The following is a 24,580-nucleotide window of genomic DNA, read 5'->3' as shown; positions in this document are numbered from 1 at the left end:
AGAGCTATCAAGAACATCGCCAATAATACTGAGTGCCTTGAGTCCACACTGTAGGACAAAAATATGGGAAGTGTTTGATTTTGTTTGCTGACGACTATTCCCTGAATGCCAAATCTGAGTCTGACATGCAGTAGAATATGGACTATTTCTCTTCAGTTTATGATAACTTTGGTCTCATAAGGTGTATCTACACAGCAAAGTTTTTCGGAACAATGACCATTATTCCAAAATAACTACGTGAGCATTCACACAGCAATTACATTATTTCAAAATAATTTCGATATAAGGGATGGCTTATTCCGACTTCTGTAAAACATATTATATGAACAATAACACCTATTCTGAAATAGCTATTTCGAAATAAAGTGTATTTAGATGCTCCACTTCTGCTATTTTGAAACAGCCCCTCACCAGGGCCATTCTGTTATTCCTCCTGGGACTCTAAATCGAGATAGGGTCTGCATTAGGGAAGCCTGCCTTGGATTAATTTTTGAGGTTTTCCTGCAGCATAGACATACTATTTCGAAATAAGCTATTTCAGAACAAATATTCCAGAATAGCTTGTTCCGAAATAACTGTGCTGTGTAGACGTAGCCATAATGAACATCAAGAAGACAGAAATGATTTACTAGCCTGCACCTGGAAAGCCTTAAGTAGAGCCTATTATCACAGTGAATGACCAACCTTCCAGGCAATGGACAAGTTCATGTACCTTGGTAGTAGTCATGTACAGTTCACATCTATGATAAAGTCAACACCGGAATGGCCAAAGCAAATGTGGCCTTTGACAGACTATGTGCAAATAGGTAGAGGCATTTGTGAGCAAACTAAAATGCAGGTCTGCAAAGCCATCGGGTGGGTAAGGCTGATGTGTGCATACACCAGAACTTGGATGGCCACTACAGATGGCATGTTAGGAAGTATCCATTCTCTAGGGCAGTGTTTCCCAATTGGTGCTCCGGGGAACGCTGGGGATCCGCAAAGAGAAAGTAAGGGTTCCGTGAAGAGCCGGTGTATAGGCAAAAAGTGAAACCTCTCCGTTTTTGTGACCGTCACAGTTTCTGTCATACATACATGACATTTGGTACAACTGCTCAGGAATTGCTACCTTTACTGGCTGGTTGCAAATTCAGAGAAACTGTGTTTTTTGGTAGAAAAATCTCTCAATTTGCTACCTCCTGGCTAACCGGACTCAGGGGATGCTGGTGTTTTGCCTTGGGCGGGGGCCTTTTGCTGAGAAGTTAGTGTTTCGGTAGCTGCACCGGCACCTCCGACCCCTTAAAGAGACAGAGCCATGGCGAGGGCTTTTTTCAGGGGCCTTTTTCTTTTTAAGGCAACTCTAGGGGTTCCATGGCCAAATAAAATGGGGAAACACTGCTCTAGGGACCAAATCCCAGATGAGAGGAACAGGCCATAGAATGTCAGATAAGCGATTGCTAAAGAAGATCTTTTACGGGGAGCCCAGAAGAAACAATTCACAGCGTGTATGGGGGAGGGAGGGTGTTAAATCGGAAGGTAACTAAAAAGAACCCCAAGTAGCTACGTGTAATACGCAGACTTTAAAATATCCCTTGGGTTTCAAGGGTGAAGCGGGGGATTATGGAGCCGGGCCGTGTGTTGTGTAAGCGAAGGGGGGGGGGGGGGGCGTTCTGCGTTTCACCTCCCCGCGCCCTTGCCCTGCGCGGACCGCTCCCCGCGCGCCCGCTGCTGAGACGAGCAGCGAGCCCCAGGCACCCTCCCCCGCGCGCGGCCAGGCTGCTCCACGCTCCCCAGCCCGGGAGGCAGGGCGGCCGCGGGCCGGGGCTGGGTAAGCTCCGCCTTGCGGGGCTTGCTGCCTTCCCCCGGCCAGCCGGAAACCGCCCGGCCCAGCCGAGCCAAGAGGCCAGAGGGGGCTGCCCAGCGAGCCGGCCCCGGCTATGGAGGGGCTGGGGGCCCTGCTGCTCCTCCTGCTCTCGCTCTGCCTCCTGGCCTTCGGCCTTTACTGCTGCTACGTGGCAGCCACCCACGCCAAGTACGATCACATCCCCGGCGCCCCGAGAGAGAGGTAAGGGGGGGGGGCAGCCTGCCCCGCGGGGGAGGGGAGGGATCTTGCTGTTTCGGGCATCTCAGTCGCTCCACACATACAGCCCCCAGCCGCCTTTGCCTGGTCCCCTGGGGAGCGGGTCCTCCCGTCGCACCTGCCTGGTGCCAGGATCCCTGCTCTCCTGCTAATGTCACAACCGTTTGACCTAGTGAAGAAATAGGAGGAGGGGCTGCTGTGGGACCTGTAGGGATGTAAGTTCTGTCATGTTTAACCACTTAAATGAGCTTAGGCAGGGCTGCTCTGCCCCTTACCAGTTAACTGTAACTGGTGGGCATCACCCAGCAAGGGTGACTCTTGCCGGTTAACCATTCACATCCCTAGACGGGAACACTGAGATCTTAAGACGTTAAGTAAATGACTTGACCAAGGTCATAATCCATGGAAGAGCTGCCTGGCAGTAGATGTAGGTCTCTTGGGGTATGTCTACACTACCCTCCTAGTTCGAACTAGCGGGGTAATGTAGGCATACCGCACTTGCAAATGAAGCCCGGGATTTGAATTTCCCGGGCTTCATTTGCATAAACCGGGCGCCGCCATTTGTAAATTCCTGCTCGTTCGAACCCTGTGCCGCGCGGCTACACGTGGCACGAACTAGGTAGTTCGGACTAGGCTTCCTAGTCCGAACTACCGTTATTCCTCGTGGAATGAGGAGTAACGGTAGTTCGGACCAGGAAGCCTAGTCCGAACTACCTAGTTTGTGCCGCCTGTAGCCGCACGGCACGGGGTTCAAACGAGCAGGGACTTAAAAATGGCGGCGCCCAGTTTATGCAAATGAAGCCCGGGAAATTCAAATCCCGGGCTTCATTTGCAAGTGCGGTATGCCTACATTACCCCGCTAGTTCGAACTAGCGGGGTAGTGTAGACATATCCTTGGTTTCCACCATCAGCCTGTTCTTATTCCTCTGTGTACCAGAAACATTCTTACCATTGTCCTAAACATCAAACACTAGCTAAGGGACCACTTTGGGTATGCAACTTCTGGCTCCTTGTTCTTATCTCAGGGCTACTGTGCCAGTTATGTTTTAAGATCTGTTTTCATCAATACGCTGCCTTTAAACTGACCCTGATTGACAACAAATTTGCCCTCTCCGGTGCCTTGGCCATATCAGAAATATTTGGATCATAGCAGATGCTAATAGTTTCACCTGTTACAGCATTTTCCTTCATTACTGTGCAGGTTCTGGTTTGGTAAAAAAAAAACAAAAAACCCCAAACCAACAATAACAACAACAAAAAACAAAAACAGAAAAAACCCAACAAGTATCAACAGATATGAACAGTAGTAAAAAGGCCTGTAACTCCAAAGTGACATTGCTATCACAAGGAGAAACAACCCATGTAGTGGTATTGAGGTTGTTTATTTAACCTTACCTTTGGCCCTGTGTACAGTAGTAAATTGGGCATGTACTAGCATGTGAGCAGAGGCAGTAATAGCATTCTGTTGCATAAGCAGGCATGCAAGGATATCAAGTTTGGTTGTGTAACTACAATTATGATCATGTCTGCCCTTTCAGAATCTACAAAATAATATTAGGGGTAGTCCAGTTATAATCCTGCTTGTAGTTAGATCAAAATGGCATTCTGCTGAATAGGCCATGAAGGCAGTGCTTGCATTAGGGGTTTGTGCCATTTTTCTCACTTGTATGGCTTACATCTTTGCTTATCCCGTCAATGGTTTATTTCACATACAAAAAATAAAGGAAAACATGGAAAAATAGATGTCTTTCCAAACTGACATTCTTTTGGATAAGTGTCTCATGCTAGTACATACCAAGATAAGCAAATGTATCATTATTGTGGACAGGAGGTGTTAGCCAGTTTAATGAGTATTCTATTTCCCTTGTAGGGATGTTAAAATGTTTTTATTATCGTAAAATTGTAACTGCTGAAAGTTTCAGCAGTAACATGTGGCGGGGCAGTCGGTTCTCCAGAGCCACTGCCTGTGGGGAGCCAGCTTTTAAACCAGCTCCCTGCAGCTCCCCGCGTGCACCAGCTCCCACCTGACACAGAGGCAACAATGTGGGGGCAGGGACAGGCTGCCCTGCTGGAGCTGATATGCGTGTGGAGCCAGATTAGGAGACAGCTACCTGCACGCATTGGCTCGTGCCTTCCCCCAGTGCTGCTGCCTCTCACACAGAGGCGGCAGGGTGGAGTTGAGGGGTTGTGTGTAACCGTGCACCTAAATCAATGAACCCAGGCTCATCAGTTATCTGTATAAATGGTTACACTTCCACATCCCTCTCACCTTGTAGCCCTTTGATCTGAATCATTGTTCATGTGATTAAAAATAAGCCATTATTAAGAGCCTACTCCTACTGAAAGTTTTGTTTTCTTCAGCTTTATACTGGGACATCTGCCAATCATCTGGCGACTATTCAAAAGAAATGAATTGATTCATGATCTCTTCATACAATGGTAAGATGTTATCTCTCAATAACTCTTTTATTTTATTGGACTGCTCAACCACTCAGCATTATGCAGGAGGTAGGGACATGCTCGCATCATTAATCTTCATCATAAATTGGGAAACCAAGGCAAAAAGAGATTAAGCGATTTTCCCAGAGTCACTCAACAGGTCTTGACAGAGTCAAGAACAGAACAAAGGTCTTGCTGTAAATGCTTTACATTAGGGATGTTAACTAATGTATATTTGTGTAACGGTGTAACCGCTGCATTTTTTTAGTGGTTACACGTTTATACATGGGGGTGGGGAGAGAGGCAGGAGCTTTTAAGATGGCTCCTCGTGAGCACTGGCTCCCTCCTGCCCCCTCCTGCTGCCTCTGATAAAGAAGCAGCAGTGTGTTGAGCACGCAGCTCCGCGAGAGCTGATATGTGCAGGGAGCCAGCTTGGAAGCCGGGTTCCCATGTGTACCCGCTCCCTCCTGCCCTCCTCACTCCTTGCGCTGCCGCCTCTCCATCAGAGGCAGCAGTGCAGGGCGGAGGGAGAGGGCAGGTGTCTCCATGGGAGCCGGTGCTCATGGGGAGCCAGCTTTTAAACCCCCCAAGCACTGATTCCTGCCTGGCCCCCTGCAGTGCTGCCTCCTCTCCCCTCCTCCCCCCCATGCTGCCTAGGCTTATCAGTTAATTGTGTGAATGACTGACTGCACACTAACATGCCTACTTTACGTAGGTGTGATAGTAGCAGTGCTCATTATTCCCTGTTGTGTTCCTTTGAGAGTAGGGACGTTACATTTAGATTAATTGAGAAATCAAATAGTTGATGTGATTTCCATCCACTATTCGATTAGTCTATAAGGGTGTCTCCGCTCACACCGCTTCTGCTGCGATTCTGCTTTTGAAATCTACAAGAGCCCCACTGCAATTCTGCTTTTGAAATGTACATTTCAAAAGGAAGCCCCGCAGGGAGCGTAGGACCACCCCAGCTCTCCCACTGGCCCTGCGCTCCCTGCAGCACATGAACCTTTGAAATGTACATTTCAAAAGCAGACACAGCAGAAGCTGCGCGAGCGGAGACCGTTTCCCACTGTGCCTCTACCTCCCCACCTCCCCGCAGAGACAGTGCTGAGCGGAATTGTTTTTTGAGCCAGCTCCCCCCAGCATGGACTCCTGCTTCGCCCACATTTCTGCCTCCTTCTGATAGAGGCAACAAGAGGGGCAAAGCGACTAGTCTCATCACTAATAGACTATCCGATAAGCATAAGCTATCCAATAGTCGATAAGCTTATGCTTATTGGATTGTCAACTAGCCACTTACATCCCTATTTGAGAGTGTTTTCATTTCACACATGATTGATGTATTATTTTGCATTATAATTCTTCTCTGTCCTTTCTCTTATAGGGCAGAGGAGTATGGCCCCATTGTGCGTATTAATGCTTTCCACAGAGTCTCGCTTTTGATTCTGAGTCCTGAAGGAGTAAAGGTACTGTGTGAATCATCCTCTCCATCTATGCTGCTGTCTCTCCTTCTCCAAAATGAATGGGTTTTGGGCAGTGTTTGAGGTATAAGATTAGGGAGCCAGGATGCCAGGATTCTGTACCATTTGACTTATACCATAGCTTTAATTTAAATCAATTGTGACATCTTTTTTCCAAAGTGGCAAATGCCCACAGAACCTACGGTCAATGAAAGCTGCAGTCAATGAAAGCTGCAAGTGTTCAGCACTTTCAGAAATTAGTCCAATAACTGCTGGGTGCCTCAGTTTCCCCTTCTGAATCACAGTAATAACAGTGAAACAAAAGACAGGACTATGCAGCGCTTCAAAATGCTGCATAGTCCTGTCTTTTTTTTTTTTTTTTTCCAGCAAGACCAGACTAACACGGCTACATTTCTATTAGTAATAATAATAGTGGTGTTAGATTTGTGCAACTTTTGTAAAGTACTTTCAGATCCTTGGAGGAAAGGTGTTCTGGACCACAAAGAATTCTTAAGTTCTGAAAGTGTACAGATGAGGGAGCCAAGTGATCTACAGTCATTCTAGGTGGCAGACAAGTGAGTTCCTAACAGCTTGTGGGCAAGTTTATATGATTTCTGGAGCCTTTATCTGAGGACTTTTAATAACATAAAGAAAGTATTGAATGTTTCAGTGACTTTTTACAGTCTGGGAAATTAATTGCACTGTACATTTCCTGATTGGGGGATTTGTTTTTAGGAGTTCCTGACAATGCCACAGTACCCGAAGGATCGAAAAACATATAGCAGTCTCTATACCATATTTGGCACGAGGTAGGCCAGCTCTGAAAACAATATGTGATAAAACTAAATTAGAAATGAATAAAAGGGGAGGAAAGGAATAAATTTGCTTTGATCTGTTCTAAATTTGACTTTAAATTGGCTTCCATGGCTCAACTCCAATCACAATTGGACATATGGCCCCCGTTACATTAGGTACCCATTATATTGATGAAACTCACATAGAAACAAGTACCTTCCTAGTGCAGAAGTGGGGAACCTACAGCTTGTGGGTCAGATCCAGCCCATGGCTTGCCTTGATCTGGATTGTAAGACTCAGGACTCTTCCCCACCCCATCGTGGGGAGCCAGCATTGGCTCTCGAGCCACGTGGCAGTGCTGTGACTGGAGAACGGGCCCTGATTTCCTGCTGCATGGGGGAAAGGGGAACCCCAAACCTCATGGGACCGATCAAGGCAAGAAAGCAAGCCATGGGCTGGATCTGACCCGCAGGCTCTGTGTCAGAGAGGTACCTCAATCTCCTACCCCCTCTCGCCCTCCCCTCCCTTCTAGACCTTGCACCTCCAGTCCACACCTGTACCCTCCCCTTCTTCCAAACCCCATCCCCCACATCCCCAGCCCACTCTTGCACCCTCCCTCCCTCGCTGACCCGGCCTCCCACTCTCAGCCTGCTCCTGCACTCTCTCTCCCACCAAGACCCTACACCCTCACCCCAACTTGCTGCTGTACCCTACCTCCTGCTCAGACCCTGCACTCCTACCCCCAGCCTGCTCCCTGGCAGCCTCCTCCAGCATACTGAATCCCCCATCTTTTACCCCACTCCAGAGACTAGGGGGGCTCGACAAAATCTACTAACCCCAGGCCGTTGGAAGAATTAATCTGGCCCTAGGCCACACACTGAACCTTGAGGGGAATTAGGAGAGTGGTTTTTTTTTTTTTTTTTTTTTTTTTTTGTTGCTGCTCCTCAGTTGGGGGCCACCTCTGTGAGGTTTTTTCCCTTTCTCACTTTGGGGGTCAGATCAAGGAGGGTTGTGCTTTTTAGTTTGTTTTGCTTCTCAATTGTATGTGCCCCCCAATTGATTAGGTCTGTGGCCCCCGACCCAAAAAAGGTTCTCCCGCCTGCGAGTGGAACAATAGAAAGTATGCATGGCAATTCTTTATCTTTCATATCCCTCCCCCATGGGGATGCACCTAGCCTCAGAACAATTTGGCTTCTGTAAGCTGAACCCAAAGCAGATAAAGTTTGCAAAAGACTATTTAAAAAAAATCAGTCAATCACTAGTTGCCCTTTATATTATTGAATTGTTCCCATTTTGCATAGGGCCATTCAGCTGCTGTTTTAATCATAGAGGGGGGGATTGTCCTGCCCTATATGATCTACTGAAACATATAATGTGTTACTTCAGATGATTATTTCCTGGGTGGCATTGTCTAGAAGCTGCCAATCATGGATCAAGGCCAAGTTGTGCTAGCTACTGTACAAATACAGATGTCTTTGAAAGTCGCTTCCTCCTCCAGTGGGATGAGTGAAACAATGTTCTTTGACTAAGTTGATGATTCCTCAGAAAAGAACATATTTTATAATACTGCCATATTATAAAGCCTCACAGGCTAATGAGAGTTCGGGCAGATAGAGAAAGGCTGCTATACATCTAGCTTTAAAGAATTGAAAACTTCATAGCAAATCCCTCAGCAGAAACGTTTTCTTTTCCTTAATCCTCATCTTTTTGTTAGATTTCTAGGGAATGGCTTAGTAACTGATCTTAACCATGATCACTGGCACAAGCAACGGAGAATTATGGATCCAGCTTTCAGCCGAATGTAAGGCAAATCTCTGTATGAGATTAGATCCCTATTGTTTCCAGAGAGTTATTAAAATGTTTCAAATTCCCCTCTCCCCCTCTCCGCCACACACTTACTCTAAATTTAGAAGTAGGCTGAGGTCATTGAGTGTATAATTCTCATTTTATCCAAAGTGTAATGCATTTTCTCATGGCAATCATAATTGATCAAATTGCATAGGCAGCAAATAGTGATGAATTAGGTTCTCCCACTTACATCTGTGTAAATTCAATGGTAATAGTTGCAGCAGCAGTTTTTACAGAGTTCACTATGCAGACTGCTAGCGATTGCACTGTTTGAAATCTGAGCACCACTCAAGTATCTAAAAAACAACATCAAATAACACTTGTCTCATTAGCTTCCAGCCTGTCAGAGAAACATCTTTTTTAGTCCATAGGTTTTTTGTTTAGTTTTGCATGTGCATGAGGGAAAGCTAAGTCTATGTTTCATTTCATGTCTGATCCAGTGAGAGTCTTTCCAATTGACCTCAGTGGACTTTGAATCCAACCATTTGCTCTGAAAGTGATTTGTTTGATGGTTATTATTCTCTCTAACAGGATTTGAAGTCCACAGAGGTAGGGCAAAGAGAATTTTGCCAATTCTCTCATGCTTATATAGCCACTGTTTTCTTTAATTTGGAAAAAATCTTAGAATCATAGAATAATAGGACTGGAAGGGACCTCGAGAGGTCATCGAGTCCAGCCCCCCGCCCTCAAGGCAGGACCAAGCTCTGTCTACACCATCCCTGACAGATGTCTATCTAACCTGTTCTTAAATATCTCCAGAGAGGGAGATTCCACCACCTCCCTTGGCAATTTATTCCAATATTTGACCACCCTGACAGTTAGGAATTTTTTCATATGCAAAATGTATGCAGGTAGTTTAAAATATAATTTGAAAATGGTTATTCTCTAAATTTTCCTTTGTAAAGTAAGTGAAAATGTTATTCTCAGAACAAAGATTCTCCATCGATAATATTTTTTCAATTGTCCAGCTACCTGATTGGTTTGATGGAAACCTTTAATGAAAAAGCAGAGGAGCTGATGGAAAAGCTAGAGGAAAAAGCAGATGGAGAAACTGAATTGGACGTAATGAGCATGATGAGCCGAGTGACTCTGGATGTTATTGCGAAGGTACAAATGATCTGACTTCCTTTTTTCACTGCGTGTGACAGAGAATACTTGAAGTGCAGATTCCAAGATACACGAGACCAAAATCAGGGGAGTGTAGCTATGAAATAGAAATCTTTCCCCTGAATGCCAGTCTAATTTCGGGGGAGAGACTACTACCCATACAAAGGAAAAGTCGAATCATGTTCCATAATTAGACCCACTGAAGTCAATGGGAAGTAAGGTAACTACTACAGAATTTGGGATATAAGTGACTAATCAACTATCTGATAAGCAAATGCTTATTGGTTAGTCGACTTGACTAGTCACTTCCTGCCCTCTGCTGCCGCTATCAGAGAGAGGCAGCAAGGAGAAGAGGCAGTAGCCAGCAAAGCCAGTTGCCCCAGCACCATCTCTGCAGGGGACAAGGGAGGCAGAGACACAGCGGGAAATGGTGCAAGCAATGACTGCTTCAGTCCCCGATTGTGCCTGTTCCCACTGAGAGCTACCTGAGGGGCTCTTGTATATTTCAAAAGCAGAAGTGCCGCAGGAAGCAGGGGGCAAGCAGGGACTCATACAGTCCTTCACTTACCCCATACTTTCTGCGGCATCCCCCCTTGCTGCCTCTATGAGAAACAGCAAGGAAGGGGGACAGGAGCCTGTATCTGGGGAGAGCTAGCTTAAAAGCTGTTTTTCCCCCAGTACCTTCTCTGGGATGCCACCTGCTTCCCCTGCCTCCGCCCACTTCCTCTGCAGGAAGCTGGCCCCCCCTGCAAACAGTAGCTGCTACCACCAAGCAACCCTTGTTTGTGGCAGCCACTGCCATCAACAGAGACTGGTGCTGGACCAGTCTCTGTTCTCAGTGGCAAAGCCTGTCCACTACGAATGGGGCGCTAAACTCAGCATGAGCCGGGGTCAAGCAGTCCCGCTCGCACTTATTGCTGCACCTCTAGATTTTAAATGTTGTAAGGGCCCAGAAGCTCTTATTACATTTAAAATGCAGAGCCGCAGCGCAGGTGTCTCCGGAACCAGCACAAGCCAGTACTGGTCAGTTAGCTGCTGGAGCTACCTCCACTGCGGCTCTGCAGAGGTGCTTATCAACTAGCCGTATAGTCAATACAAATTGTACCGACTATACGATTAGCCAGATAATCACATTTTATCATCCTTACATGGAATAAGTTTCCACTCAGCCTGTCCAAGGGCAGCAGAATCTGGTGTGCAGTAAGGAATGGAAGGTAGAATTTTCATAAGTGTTTTAAATCCCACTTTAGAAGCCCCTACATTACCTGTGCACTTTTTGAATATAGAATTTTGGCGTATTTTGAAAATGTTGCTCATGGGCTGTTACACTCAGGCTGTGTGGACAGTGAAGGAGGTGTGATTTTTAACTCATATAGGCATATATCCCTCTGGGGATTTAAAGAAGATAGTGTGACATAGAGGGGTGTCTCTGAATCACGCTTTCTCACAGGGGCTGGTTCTGGGTTTTACATACCATCCTTTGCTCAGGGCTGTGCCTCCAGGCAGGATCTAATCCTAAAGTACCAGCAAGATATAGGGACAGGGTATGGGTCTATTCATGTGTTTTTTAATTACAGATGCAATAAGCAGAAGGATTTAATCAGCAGATAGCTGCCTCTTGCTCTCAATATCCTCAGGTGGCCTTTGGTGTGGAATTAAACGCACTGCACAATGACCAGACACCTTTCCCACATGCAGTGACCATGGTCATGAAAGGAATGAGGGAGATACGTGTCCCACTTGTGAAGGTCTGTAGGCATCTCACTTCAGTTTGTGTTCTCTTTATGGTGAAGCTATAATCACTGCGTGTTTACTGGTGAGCATAGGTGGCTGGGGTTATGTGTTTGGGCCCATTTGTAATAGAAAAAGGATCAACAGATTGAGATGGTTCCTGTGTCACTTTCCTTTCCTCTCTGAAAGAAAATTTCACTAGCACTTTAAGAAACTCACGCACTGAATACAATATTTTATTATTCTCCCCTCCCCCCCATTCTCTGAATAGAAGCATAAATGTGTCTGAAAAAAGGACCATTGTCTTACTAGAACTGTTTAGAAAATAGGGGGTTTTTTTCTTTGAAAAAAAATTCATATATCAAAACTTTTCAACTGAAAACTGAACTAGTTGAATTTGAAAATAGGGTTGCCAGGTGTCCGGTATTGACCCGGACAGTTCGGTATTTTCGGCTCCCGTCCGGTAAAAAAAATCCAGAAAATACTGGACACTTAAAATGTCCAGTCATTTTTGAGTTTTTCCCGGCCAGGGGGCGAAAATACCAGACTGTCCAGATCAATACCGGACACCTGGCAACCCTACACACAATCGGGCCCAGACCTCCGCTGCTTACCTGGTTCTGCAGGGGAGCTGTCTGGCCGGGAGCAGGGAAGGAGGCAAGATGGCCGTCAGCAGCCTGTTAGGAGAGGCAGAGCCCAGCCCCTCGTTTTCTTAAAGGAGCCATGCTGTTTTTTTTACATTTTAAAATTTTTTTTGCTTAATAACTTTACTCCTCCCCCTTTTTTTCAACAAATTTTTTTCCCGCTTTTTGTGGGGGGTTGTTCGGTACTTTTGGTTAAAGCATCTGTCAACCCTATTTGAAAATGCTGCCACAGTGCATCATGGAAGCTGAAGTTCAGATGCCTTATGCTTCCATTTTTCTCTATAGGTCAGATTCCCTGGTTAGAATACATCTCCTGTGATGCACCTTGGACTATCCTGTTGGAGAGGGTGCATTTTGATGCTTCCTGGAAGTTCTTGGCAATGGTGCATGAGGCAGCTGAACTGAATTACAGTTACAGCAGCATATCCAAATTGAAATAGTTTGTTTTTCAAGTATTTGGTCTTTCAATGAAAAACATCACAATTTTCCATGGGAGAGCAAATATTTTTAACAAAAAAAAACATCATTAACTTTTAATCAAACCCTATTAAAAACAGTTTTGACAAGTCCTAGTCTCCACACCTCTTTGGTTTATGCTGTAAAGCTAGTAAAATGACCAAGTAAATTTTATATTCAGTACATGCCAAGAAAACAAAAATTGATAAAGGAGATCCGGGAAAGTGTGAGACTGCTGCGCCGTGCAGGAAAGGAATGCATTGAGCAGAGGCGAGAGGCCATGCAGAATGGGGAGGATGCTCCACAAGATATTCTGACTCAAATCCTGAAAGGTAGGAGATTCAACATTCACTGATTTCAGTATTCTGTAATTGTTTGGCAGGGCTAAACACTGGATCCAAATACACCCAAAATGTGGGGTTTCACTTCTTGATCTGAACTTTGAGGCTCAATCTTCTCTCTAACATGTTCAGACAGTGCTTGAAGATCCTTATAGGAGTTTGTTTACAAGTGGGAATTTGTCCAGGAGATTTGCTCCTTTCTGAGTTTAACATAATCCTCTTTGTTCATTTGAGATCAGAACTTGGGGAGTTCAAGTGATGACCTGAGCTCTTCCTGCTAGCCCCCTCGCTTTTCATATTCCCAAAATGTGATTAAAAGAGCAAAGTGAACTTTTATAACTATTTTGTTTCCTATCGCAGGAGCTCAGGAAGAGACTAGAGATGATGAAAATATTCTGGATAACTTTGTCACTTTCTTCGTTGCTGGTTTGTAGTTACTTTATTCTCTGACACATCATGTAGAAAGCTATTGAAAAGAATACATATTCTCAGAGTGGTCTACAATTAGAGTTACTAAAGGCTTGATTCTCTCTTTCACTTAGGTGTAGACTCTGGGGTAACTCTATTGTAAGTTATAGTGGTATAATACCAATTTGGGTGAGATCGGGAGTGCTAACCTCAGGCCTCCCCTGCTGTGCCTTGTAGAGGTGCAGGTAGGTGACTCTGTGGTCTGTCCCCGTACCCTCTGAGTGCTGACTGTGGGGCAGCACCTACAGGTGGGCCACACATCCACTAGCAACACCATGCACAGGGAGCCACTTTCAGGGAACCGCCCAAGGTGAGCACCGCTTAGATCTGGCACCCTCCCGTGCCCAACCCCCCTGTCCCAAGCACCCTCCTTCACCCAAACTCCATCCTACGACCAGGTACACTATATAAGAATTGTCAGCTGCACTATATAAGAATTGTATGCACAACATAAAAATGGTCACTAAAGAAAAATTGCAGTATATCAACTGTGCTGTGTAAACATGTGTTAAGCGTTTACTATATGATAAAAGGTTTAGAAAACCTGACCTACAGTTTTAAAAAAATGAGTGTGTTTATTCTTGAGAAGAAAAAACTGAGGGAGGGACCTGATAATCTTCAGGAATGTTAAGGGCTGCTGTGAAGAAGATTGGATCAGCTGTTCTACCTATTCACTAAAAGTAGGACAAGAAATAATTTGTCTGATCTGCAGCTTAATATGCTTGTTGAGAGTCTCATATGCATATCTCAACATTTGTATGGATTCCTTTGTTTGGTGCCAAGCACAACCTTAAAGTAATTTTTTAAGAGGCCTCGATCTGACCTCTGGTTTTCTGGTCAGTTGTATTGCTGCACTTGATTATGTATAGAATAGTAATTTGTTTGAACAAATTCTCAATATTTTTAGGTCATGAAACAACTTCTAATCAATTATCATTTACAATAATGGAACTGGGGCGGCAACCTGAAATAGTAGAAAGGTATGTATAGTACATGCTTAGTTTGCAAGGTCAGCCGCTCACATTTCAGGGTGTGCATGTTGTCCCCCATCCAGCCTTTATTCATAACTAATAGATTTACCTGGCATTGCTCTTAACCTGGGGTGAGAGGAACTTAAATTTCTTACAGGTACTGTTCTATTACAACCTGCCCCCATTTGTGGAGAGGCTAAGGGTCGGAGTGGGAGGGAGATGTTTGGCCATACAACAGTACCTATAAGAAATTTAAGGATGGGGTAGACTGCAGGGGTCTCAGGGAAGCGGGTTCGGGTGTGTGGGTTGTGCAGGAGTTATGGCTGGAGATGGGAATGCATGAGTCAGGGCTGGATGTATGAGGGGCTCAGCACATGGGGTGGAGGGTGGGGGTCCAGGAATCAAGGTTGGAGTGTATAAGGGGCTCAAGGCACAGGGTATGAGGCCGAGGCTCAGGGCAGACAGTCGGGATGTGGGAAGTGTAGGAGTTAGAGCTGGGGAAGGGTATTCAGGAGTCAAGGTTGGGGTTTATGAGGAGGGGGCTCAGGACAGGGGGTTTGGGTGTAGAGGGTGCAGGAGTTAGAGCTTGGGGATGGGGTTGCAGGAGTCAAGATTGGGGAGTATGAGGAGATGGCTCAAGGCAGAGGATTGGATGAGTGCGGAGGGGGCAAGGGTGACATCTTGGGCAAGGGGGCTGCAGCTGCACTTACCCTGGTCACTGAGTGTTTCTTTTTTCTTTTTGCTGACTAGGGAGTGAAAGCAAAGTTTACAACGTGTGTGCCTTCCTCCTCTGCTCTCCCCTAGGTGGCCAGGAACGAGAGCAGGCTGTAAACTTTGCCTTGCTCTCTAATCAGCAAAAAGAAAAAACAAAACTCTCAGCGACCGGGCTAAGTGCAGTTATTTAAGTGATTTATTTAGAAGCCTTTGTACAAAGCAGGTTTTATCTACAGATGAAATGTATGCCATCGGATTGCATTGTACTTGATACATATTACTGTGGCCCTGATCCTGGAGTATGTGCTCAGGCAATCAGCCTTTGGAATCGGTAGACATTTAATCTGAAGGATAATTAGGCTCAATATATGAACAATTAAAAAAAACACAAAAAACAAAAACAAAAAATACCCTGTTCTTCTGGCCTAGCAAGAAATGTGTGTTGATAACTACAGCCTATCCTTCATTACACCTCTAGACTTCATGCTGAAGTGGATGAGGTTATTGGAGCCAAGAGGGACATTGACTATGAAGATCTTGGGAAGCTTGAGTACTTGTCCCAGGTACAGTAGAAGAACAAGGCCACAGGGACTTATAATAATAATGGAGATTGCCTATCTCCTAGAACTGGAAGGGACTTTGCAATGTCATTGAGTCCAGTCCCCTGCCTTCATAGCAGGACCAAGTACCATCCCTGATGAATTTTTTGCCCCAAATCCCTAAATGGCCTCTGCAAGGATTGAACTCATAACCCTGGGTTTAGCAGGCCAAGGTTCAAACCACTGAGCTATCCCTCCCCCTTTGTTTTGCAGCACTTTTGCCTTATCACAGCATGGCCATTAGGGGCTCTGAACAAGCTTAATAGTACACAGGCAAAAGCAACAATTCATTCTGATAGTATATGTCCTCTGATAAATAATCGGGTATTTTGAGCATGGGGGCGATAGCATAATTTGGACAGAAAAGATGTTCTTGAGTTTTCATTCTGAAATTGCACAAAAATTCTTGCCCGTTTAATTTAATTATCACACCACAGAACTAGGTTTCTCATTCACAATATGTTTCAGGTGACTCTCTGCCCTTATTTTGACAACATGGATTTATAGCCCAAAGAGTCTGACTTGAGGTGACTGACCAGGTTTTAGACACTGAGCTCCTACTTGATTGATCATACACAGCTCTTTTTAGCACTGTAGCATGAACTCCCAGGAGCGGCATGAGGCCGGCTGTGGCAGCTGGTGCCCCAGGTGGAAGGCGCGATCGGCGCCCCCGCCTACACGGCTGTCAATGGCTCCTCATAAGGAGTAAGAGAAGCCAATGGGAGTGTTTGCACTCATTGGCCTCCTGTCTTGTGGACAGTGTGAAACTCAGTTTAAGATAAATTTACTTCAGCTCCATAATTAAAATAGCTGAACTTGCGTGTCTTAATTCGACCTTCTGCTGTAGTGTAGACCAGGCCTTAGTCTTGCTGCTTTTGGTTGTTGGGTTTTTTTTTCAATTATTATTTTCATAGTGGTCTCCTTACATGCAAGACACTAACAAGGGCAGAAGGATCTGTGTTTAGTTATCCTGTTTCCTTAGCCATCAACTTCTCTAACTTTACCCTCCTGATTAGTTACCTGATTGGAAAGTTTATGGGGGAAGAATTGATGACATATCCCTTTCTCCCATGTTGTAATAATTAACTCTTTGTTACTCTGTACTGACACAGGTTCTCAAAGAATCCCTCCGATTATACCCTCCAGTTCCAGGGACTGTACGTTGGACAGGAAAGGAAAATGTCATTGAAGGTGTCAGAATTCCAGCAAACACTACTCTAATTGTGAGTTTGGTGACTGCATCCAAAACCCAGGAGGTTGTACGTCCACGCCCACAATGGAGTCAGACACTGCAGAGACAGAATTCTCTGCTGGCATAGATCATTGACTTTGGGAGAGTTATGGCAAAGTGTGAATGGGGCTAGTGTGTGGTAGTCCAGCAGGGGTGGTGCAAAGTGTTTGAGTAGAGACAAATCAGAACTTTTTTTGTACCCATGAGCCATCATAGAGGCTATAGCAGTGTGCATCTCATAAGTAATGTAAACACACATTTTATTGGCAGTTCAGCACGTATATCATGGGAAGGCTGGAAAAGTTTTTCAAGGATCCGCTGACTTTTAATCCGGACCGATTTAGAAAAGATACACCAAAGTGAGTATATTTTACTACCATGTTACCAGAACTTACTGAGTAACTATTATGAAAAGAGCTTTAACAGGAAATATATGAGATTATTATTGTAGTATTTTGCTCAGATATGAACCCAAGTGTTGTTGTTTATAATAATTTTGTGTTATATATAGCAGGTTTTTATCTGCAGATCTCAAAGCACTTTACAAAAGAAGTTATTATTGTTATTATTATTTATTATTCTTATTACGAACATTTAGACTGAAGAGGCACCCAAAAGCTAAATCTGAATGGGGTCCATTTCATTGGCACTGTCCAAATATATAATAAATGACAGCTCCTGCCCCCAGGAGTTGACAGTATCATTTCCCCCATACAACAGGTGGGGAAATGGGAACAAAGATAGACATTCTGCTATTAAGTTAAGAAGATGGTCCTTTAAAGAGATGTAAAGAAATTATTCCTAAGCAATTGAAATGACAGTTTTGATGACATGTTTGCCTTATAAGCCAGCTTCTCTCATCCCAGTGCAGCCATCAATATAAATGTTGTAATTTTTTTCTTTATAGGCCATATTTTACCTATTTTCCATTTTCTTTGGGACCTCGTTCCTGTATTGGACAGATATTTGCACAGGTAGGCATGCCGCTGAAGTTTTGGTGTATCCCACCTTTTTAATAGATTTCAAGGCCAGAAGGCACCAGTATCATCATCTAGTCTGACCTGTGGTATAACACAGACCGTAGAACTTCCCCCGAAATAGTTCCTAGCACAGGTCTGTTAGAAAACGTTCCAGTCTTCATTTAAGAACTGTCAGTGATAGAGAATCCACCACGGCCCCTGGTAACTTGTTCCAGTGGTTAATCACATTGTCCATTACAGATTTCTGTCTTATTTCCAATCTAAATTTGTCTAGCTTCAACTTCCAGCTATTGGATTGTGTCAAAATGTTTGCTCCTGGTACAGTCAGATCACCTGTTAAACTTCTCTTCGTTAAGCTGAACACCTTTTAACTGTTGCTTCATTGGTAAATGCTGTGCCGTGTTGCTGAAGCAATGGTCCCCAACGCAGTGTCCACGGGCGCCATGGTGCCCGTCGGGCCATTTCTGTCTCCCACTGAGTGATCGGGGCTGGCCCCGGGCGTGCAGCGTATGGGCAGCACCGGCCCGGGCGCGTGGCACAGGGGCTGTGTCCAGACTCCATGCCTCCGTCGACGGAGGCATGTAGATTAGCCAGCTCGGAAGAGGGAAATGAAGCCGCGATTAAAATAATCGCGGCTTCATTTAAATTTAAATGGCTGCCCCGATCTGCCGATCAGCTGTTTGTCGGCAGATCGGGGCAGTCTGGACGCGATGCGCCGACAAAGAAGCTTCATGAGGCTTACCTGTGCCGATGAAGAAAGGCTTCTTTGTCGGCGCATCGTGTCCAGACTGCCCCGATCTGCCGACAAACAGCTGATCGGCAGATCGGGGCAGCCATTTAAATTTAAATGAAGCCGCGATTATTTTAATCGCGGCTTCATTTCCCTCTTCCGAGCTGGCTAATCTACATGCCTCCGTCGACGGAGGCATGGAGTCTGGACACAGCCAGGGGCGGCACTGGCCCCGGGCAAGCAGCACATGGAAGGTGGTGGCCCTGCCCCCGGGCACGCAACACATGGGCTGTTCCGGCCTCGGGCGCACGGCGTATGGGCAGCCCCACCCTTGGCCATGCAGCACAGGAGCGGCGGTGGCCCCAGGAATGCAGCGCATGTGTGGCCCCGCCCTGGGTGCCTGGCAGCCCCAAAAGGTTGGGGACCACTGCAGTAGGCATTCCGAGGCTCAGAGGCCTAGAGCAGCGTTTCCCAAACTATGGGCTGCGGCCCGGTACTGGGCCGTGGGGAAAAAATACCGGGCCTCAGCATGGCTGGTGGCTGCCAGCAGGGCCGGCCTTAGGCCGATTCGGACCCCACACCCCTGAACCCGGAAGTGCCGGCGAGTTACAGAGCCGGGGGCCCTGCTCCACCAGTATGTGGAGCTGGGTCTCTCCCCCGGCTCTGCCTGGAGCGGGTCCGGACCCAGGCCCCGCCCTCTCCGCATGTCCTCCCACCCCGCCCCCAGAGCGTCCCCGCTGTGCGCCGCTCCTCCTCACTGCCTGCTGCTGCCCATGTGCGGCGTTGCACGTGGGCGGGGAGGATGCCCGGGCGTAACGTGATGTCACGGCCCGGGATTGTAAAACTCTTCAGAGGCACGTGGCGGGGCCACGCTGCCTCTGGGACCAGCCTCCGGGGCCTGAGCACGTCCTCCAGCCCCTCAATGTGGAAGGCAGAAGGTAGGGAATGGGCTTGGGTGGCAAGGCGGCAGCGGCGGAGGGGAAGGCACCAAGGGACAGGGGTGCAGGAGAAAGAGACAAATGCAAGGGGGCCAAGTGCAGACAATGAGGAAAAGGGCAGGAGGGGAGGTGTCAGTGGGAGGGGGGACAGGGTGATGCTGGGAGAGGAGAGGAGAGGGGAAGGGCATTGCGGGCTGGAGGAGGAGGTGCTGGGAGAGGCTTGAAAGAAGTGGTGGGCATGAGGAAGGCCAGGATGGAGCAAGTCATGTGTAAGGGCACAGAGGGGCAGGAGGGGGTGGGGCAGAGAGGGCTGAGGGGGTGGGTATTAGGGAAAAAGAGGGCAAAGGGGGCAGGGGCAGTAAGGAAAGGGGGAGACACCAGGAGGGTGCAGGGTAAGGGAAGGTGCAGGTGCCAGGGGATTCTGGGGTGAGGAGGAGGGGAGAGCTGGCCACTGGAAGCAGCACTGGACCGGGGAATTGGGGCAGGCTGGGGAGACTGGGAGGCCGGTGGAAGCACTGGACCGGGGAATTGGAGGCTGGCTGGGGAAGATTGGGGGGGGAGAGAAGTGGCTGCCGGAATGAGGGCTGGACACGGGCAGCGGGGCGCGCCTGGGCTGGACACGGGGCGCGCCTGGGCTGCCTCGCTGCCCGAGCCCCCCCGCGGCTTTGCAAAGCTGCTGGGGAGGAGGGCGGGGGAGAGCAGCAAGGCAGCCCAGGCACGCCTGGGCTGCTCCGCTGCCGGCTTCCCCGAGACTTTGCAAAGCCGCGCGGGAAGCCGGCAGCGGGACAGCCCAGACGCCCCGCGGCTGTCCCGGTGCCGGCGTCCTCAGAGGCTTTGCTCCCCGTCTCCCTGGTCTGCTGGTCTCCAGCAGACCAGGGAGACTGGGAGCAAAGCCGCGGAGGACCCAGGCGGCGGGACAGCGGTGCGTCTCGGTCTGCCGCCCGTGTCTTCCTGGTCTGCTGGGGTTGGGGGGGCGCAGCTAGTATGCCCCCCCTCCCCAGCAGACGAGGCTTTTCTCCGGACGCCTGTGGCAGAGCAGCTGGGGTGCTGCCAGTTGGTCCCGCAGCGCCGCTCTGGGCGCTACTGGTCCAACCCAGCAGCACCCCAGCTGCTCTGGTCCTGATTCAGCCGCTGCTGGTCAGTTTCAGCAGCGGCTGAATCAGGACGCCTGGGGCAGAGCAGATGGGGTGCTGCTGGGTTGGTCCAGTAGTGCCGAGGAGCAGCGCTACTGGAGCAACCCAGCAGCACCCCAGCTGCTCTGCCCCAGGCGTCCTGATTTAGTCGCTGCTGAAACTGACCAGCGCTGACTACAGGAAGCCCGAGGCAGAGTTGCTCTGCCCCGGGCTTCCTGGAATCAGCTGCTGATCAGTTTCAGCAGCAGCTGACTTGGGGACGCTTGGGGTTCTTAAATTGATTCTGTATGTAAGTCAGAACTGGTGGTCAGTTTCAGCAGCGGCTGAATCTGGACGCCAGTTCCGCCTTACGTACAGATTCAACTTAAGAACAAACCTACAGTCCCTATCTTGTACGTAACCCGGGGACTGCCTGTAAAATGTTTGGGAAACCCTGGTCTAACCAGCTTTCTGTCTGTCTTACAGTCCGTTTATCCAATCCATATTCCTTAACTTGCTGGCAAGAATATTGTGGGTGACCATATCAAAAGCTTTGCTAAAGCTGGCACTGGGGGTTTGGGGAGGACCAGAAACAACTTATTTGAATATTCATCATTTGATTACTGAATATGCAAATATGCAAATGAACATTACCGGTCCTCCAAAAGTTCGTAAATGGATTTACTGGTCCCCGTGTCAAAAAGTTTGGGAATCCCTGGCCTAGAGACAAAACTACTGACCTGGCCTCTTCCCCTTAGAAGTGGGATGCCCGGATCTGTCCTCATGCATGTTTGTGAAAACTGCCTTGCTGTTGCCTGCTTTATAGTTCTTGTGTGGAATCTTCTGTTTCTCCAGTCTCCCATGCTGCTAATCCAACACACTTCAGGAGCACTAACTCAACTTTAAATCTCTCTGGGGGGTAGCTGTGTTAGTCCATAACTAAAAAAACGTTAAAAACAACAATAGTCCTGTAGCACCTTAGAGACTAACAAAAAATATGTAGATAGTATCATGAGCTTTCATGGAGGGGAAAAAAACCTGTTAACTATAGTATCCATGCTAAATGAGGCTAATAGAGTATTCTGTAAGTACCCGATGGGTGTTAAATGTAACAACCCATCCAGTTCATGTCCTTGTTCAAGCCGTGTAAACTGATTAACTTTATAAATTTTACATCCCTAATGGGCAGGGCTCAAAAAATAATACGATCTACTCACCTGTGGCGAGTAGATTGTAACCCGGAAGAGCCGGGTTTGAGCGATCTGCGCATGCGCAGATCACCGGACAGCGCAGCTGGCGAGTGGGGCTCGCTGCGGTTCGGCTAATGGGTATGTACCCTAACCCATAAGCTACTGAAGGCATAGAGGCCAATGAGTCTGGGGGCCCTATGGGAACTACTACTACTACTACTATTACCGCAGATGGAATGATCAAGCCATCACAGACTTAAGTGGTGGGGAGAGCACAAGCCAGAACAGACTTGCACAGGGAGGGTGGGGAAGGGCTTGCCTGGTGAGAACCAGTGTTGCCTCTAATTTTTCCTACCCTGAGCAGAATGAATATTCTCATGTCCACCAGTGTGGATCACCTTCATATTGGTGCATATAACAAAATGTATGTGGTAGGGTTGGGGTCAAAGGGTTCTGAGTGTGGGAGGAGGCACACGGCTGAGGCAGAGGGTTGGGGTGGAGGAATATGAGACTCCAGGATGGAGCTGGCCTTGAGGGGAGGGGAAGCTTGGAGTCAGGCAGTGGGACCTTCACTCTGAGTTTATGCTTGGGGCTCATCTAAATGCTGTTATACCTGCACTGCCTTAAAGTGGTTTGATCAATAACCTTTTCTCCAAGTCAGACCTGGAACTTAAACCAACGGACGTAGCTTTGTGCCTGTCGTGTGTGTCCAGTTTGTGAAACCTGCATGTGACTGAAGGACACCCCTCACAGGGGCAGCTCTCTCCCTTACAGAGTTACAGTAATACCGTAGTCTGTGTCCTTTTCAAGCTCCGTACTTTACAGAGTTGCCCAGTGTCTTAAATTTAAATCGTTCCTGCCAAAGCCTCATTTACATCTGCTGATTTAAAGTTTTCTTTTCTCCCTAACAGATGGAGGCTAAAGTGGTGATGGCAAAACTGCTTCAGAGGTTTGAATTTCAGCTGGTGCCAGGACAGAGCTTTGAAATTGCGGATACGGGAACCTTTAGGCCAAAAGATGGTGTCACGTGCAGATTGAAGCCACGAAACATTACAAAAGGGTCCCAAATATAATGGGATTAGGGAAGGGTGGAGTCAGTGATAATTGTGGTTGAGTTTCCTCCCAGATTTTAGAGATTTTTATAGTCACTTCTGCGGGGTGCTATATAGAAAATGTTGTCAGCTCACCCCATAATTACTGAGGAGAAATTTGGGAGTTTCAGTTTGGATGTTTATTTGAATCTTGAAGCTTAGCAAAAAGCAGACTTGATCAGGTCCTGCTTGTTTCTCATCAGACTTAGAAAAGCCATAAGAATATCATCTCTTACTCTGCCACTTGTGACAATGCCTAAATCCTAGTCCAGATTTTCCACTGAGTTTAATGGAACCAAGATTTTGGCATATGTTCCTAGGCATAGCTGCATGTAAATAGTAAAACAAACAGTGGATAGATTTGTACAGCAGTTTTGGTGTGAGGTTGGGGGTGAAAGTTTGGGTTCATTTTTATTACATCCAAATTGCTTTCCCCGTCCATGCTCTAAACTGCAGTAATGCATGTTATTCTTGCAGTGAATATGATTCAATATATGAAATCTAATGCAGGAGACGGGACTAGAGGCTACTACTATTGTCTGTCCTACAGCTGTGCAAATACTGATTTGCTGTCAATTCCAAATTATATAAAAAATTGTTTTGGAATGAGCAAAAATGATTTTTTTTAAATTGGCATCTCAAAAAATAAAAAAATTATTGAACAAAATATTTTGATTTCAAGCGTTTTTAATGTTTGTAATTGTTTGGGTTTTAATAAATTTAAGGGAAATTTGTAAATGAAAAGTTATTTTGAACCAAAAATTGACATGTTTGGTTTTCAAAATTTCAATGAAACATTTCTGTTTTTTGTGAACTTTCTTTTTAGTTGTTTTCAGTTGAAGTAATGTAACAAAACCTCCATGAAATTCTAAAACATTTCTATATTGCTAAGTTGGCATTTTTGCCAAAAAAATGTCCCTTAGCTCCTGTCTTGTCTGACTTTATCACTTTCATACTGTGCTTCTTTCCAATCCCAGTGCACGTTGCTGAGTTAACACACCGTCCTATGTCTTAGCTGTGCATTACCCTATACTAGTTCTACAGCTGAAGTTAGCTGGATGCTTCATGCCTCAAAAAGTACTCAACTGGACTGGCTTCCGAATGGCCTGTCTCTATTGAGCGAAGAACTACCTGGGCAAGTGCTATTGTTTAGAAATAGACAATAATTAATAGATGAAGAACATGGATGAAAGGGAGTTTCGGACAACTGGAGCTGAACTCTGTTTCTTATCACTTCCAGTTAACACGAACAGAAGACAAGATGTGATATGATATTCCTGTAAGGCCAGATTGTCATGCCCTTACACTGAGTTCCCATTGACTTCAGTGATACTACTCATGGTGGGCAAAGTACTATTTGTCTTAGGGTACGTCTAGACTACATGCCTCTGTCGCCAGAGGCATGTAGATTAGGCTACCCGACAGAGTAAAATGAAGCGGCGATTTAAATAATCGCCGCTTCATTTAAATTTACATGGCTGCCGCGTTGAGCCGACAAACAGCTGATCAGCTGTTTGTCGGCTCAGCGCGATAGTCTGGACGCTCCCCTGCCATCGCGCTGAGCCGACAAACAGCTGATCAGCTGTTTGTCGGCTCAACGCGGCAGCCATGTAAATTTAAATGAAGCGGCGATTATTTAAATCGCCGCTTCATTTTACTCTGTCGGGTAGCCTAAT

The 24,580-nt window shown here is 46.7% G+C and overlaps 1 protein-coding gene across 2 annotated transcripts; it reads left to right on the top strand.

Moving 5' to 3' along the window:
• Nucleotides 1–1,656: 1,656 nt before the first annotated feature.
• Nucleotides 1,657–24,314, top strand: LOC142818183 (cholesterol 24-hydroxylase-like). Of its 2 annotated transcripts, XM_075926593.2 has the most exons (15): nucleotides 1,658–2,044; nucleotides 4,421–4,498; nucleotides 5,883–5,964; nucleotides 6,694–6,767; nucleotides 8,468–8,554; nucleotides 9,570–9,708; nucleotides 11,346–11,456; nucleotides 12,721–12,871; nucleotides 13,241–13,306; nucleotides 14,256–14,328; nucleotides 15,512–15,596; nucleotides 16,745–16,855; nucleotides 17,134–17,222; nucleotides 17,771–17,837; nucleotides 22,725–24,313. In XM_075926593.2, exons 1-15 carry the CDS (start codon nucleotides 1,917–1,919, stop codon nucleotides 22,884–22,886), a joined length of 1,503 nt encoding a protein of 500 aa, XP_075782708.1. In that variant the 5' UTR covers nucleotides 1,658–1,916; the 3' UTR covers nucleotides 22,887–24,313. The 2 variants fall into 2 exon arrangements, with proteins under 2 accessions (XP_075782709.1, XP_075782708.1); XM_075926594.2 differs by lacking the exon at nucleotides 4,421–4,498 and having other exon boundaries at nucleotides 1,657–2,044; nucleotides 22,725–24,314.
• Nucleotides 24,315–24,580: the final 266 nt, after the last annotated feature.

Source organism: Pelodiscus sinensis, chromosome 5 (genome assembly GCF_052426305.1).
Source record: "Pelodiscus sinensis isolate ZL-2025 chromosome 5, ASM5242630v1, whole genome shotgun sequence".
Classification (NCBI taxonomy): domain Eukaryota; kingdom Metazoa; phylum Chordata; order Testudines; family Trionychidae; genus Pelodiscus; species Pelodiscus sinensis.
This window is presented reverse-complemented; position numbering and strand designations above follow the sequence as displayed.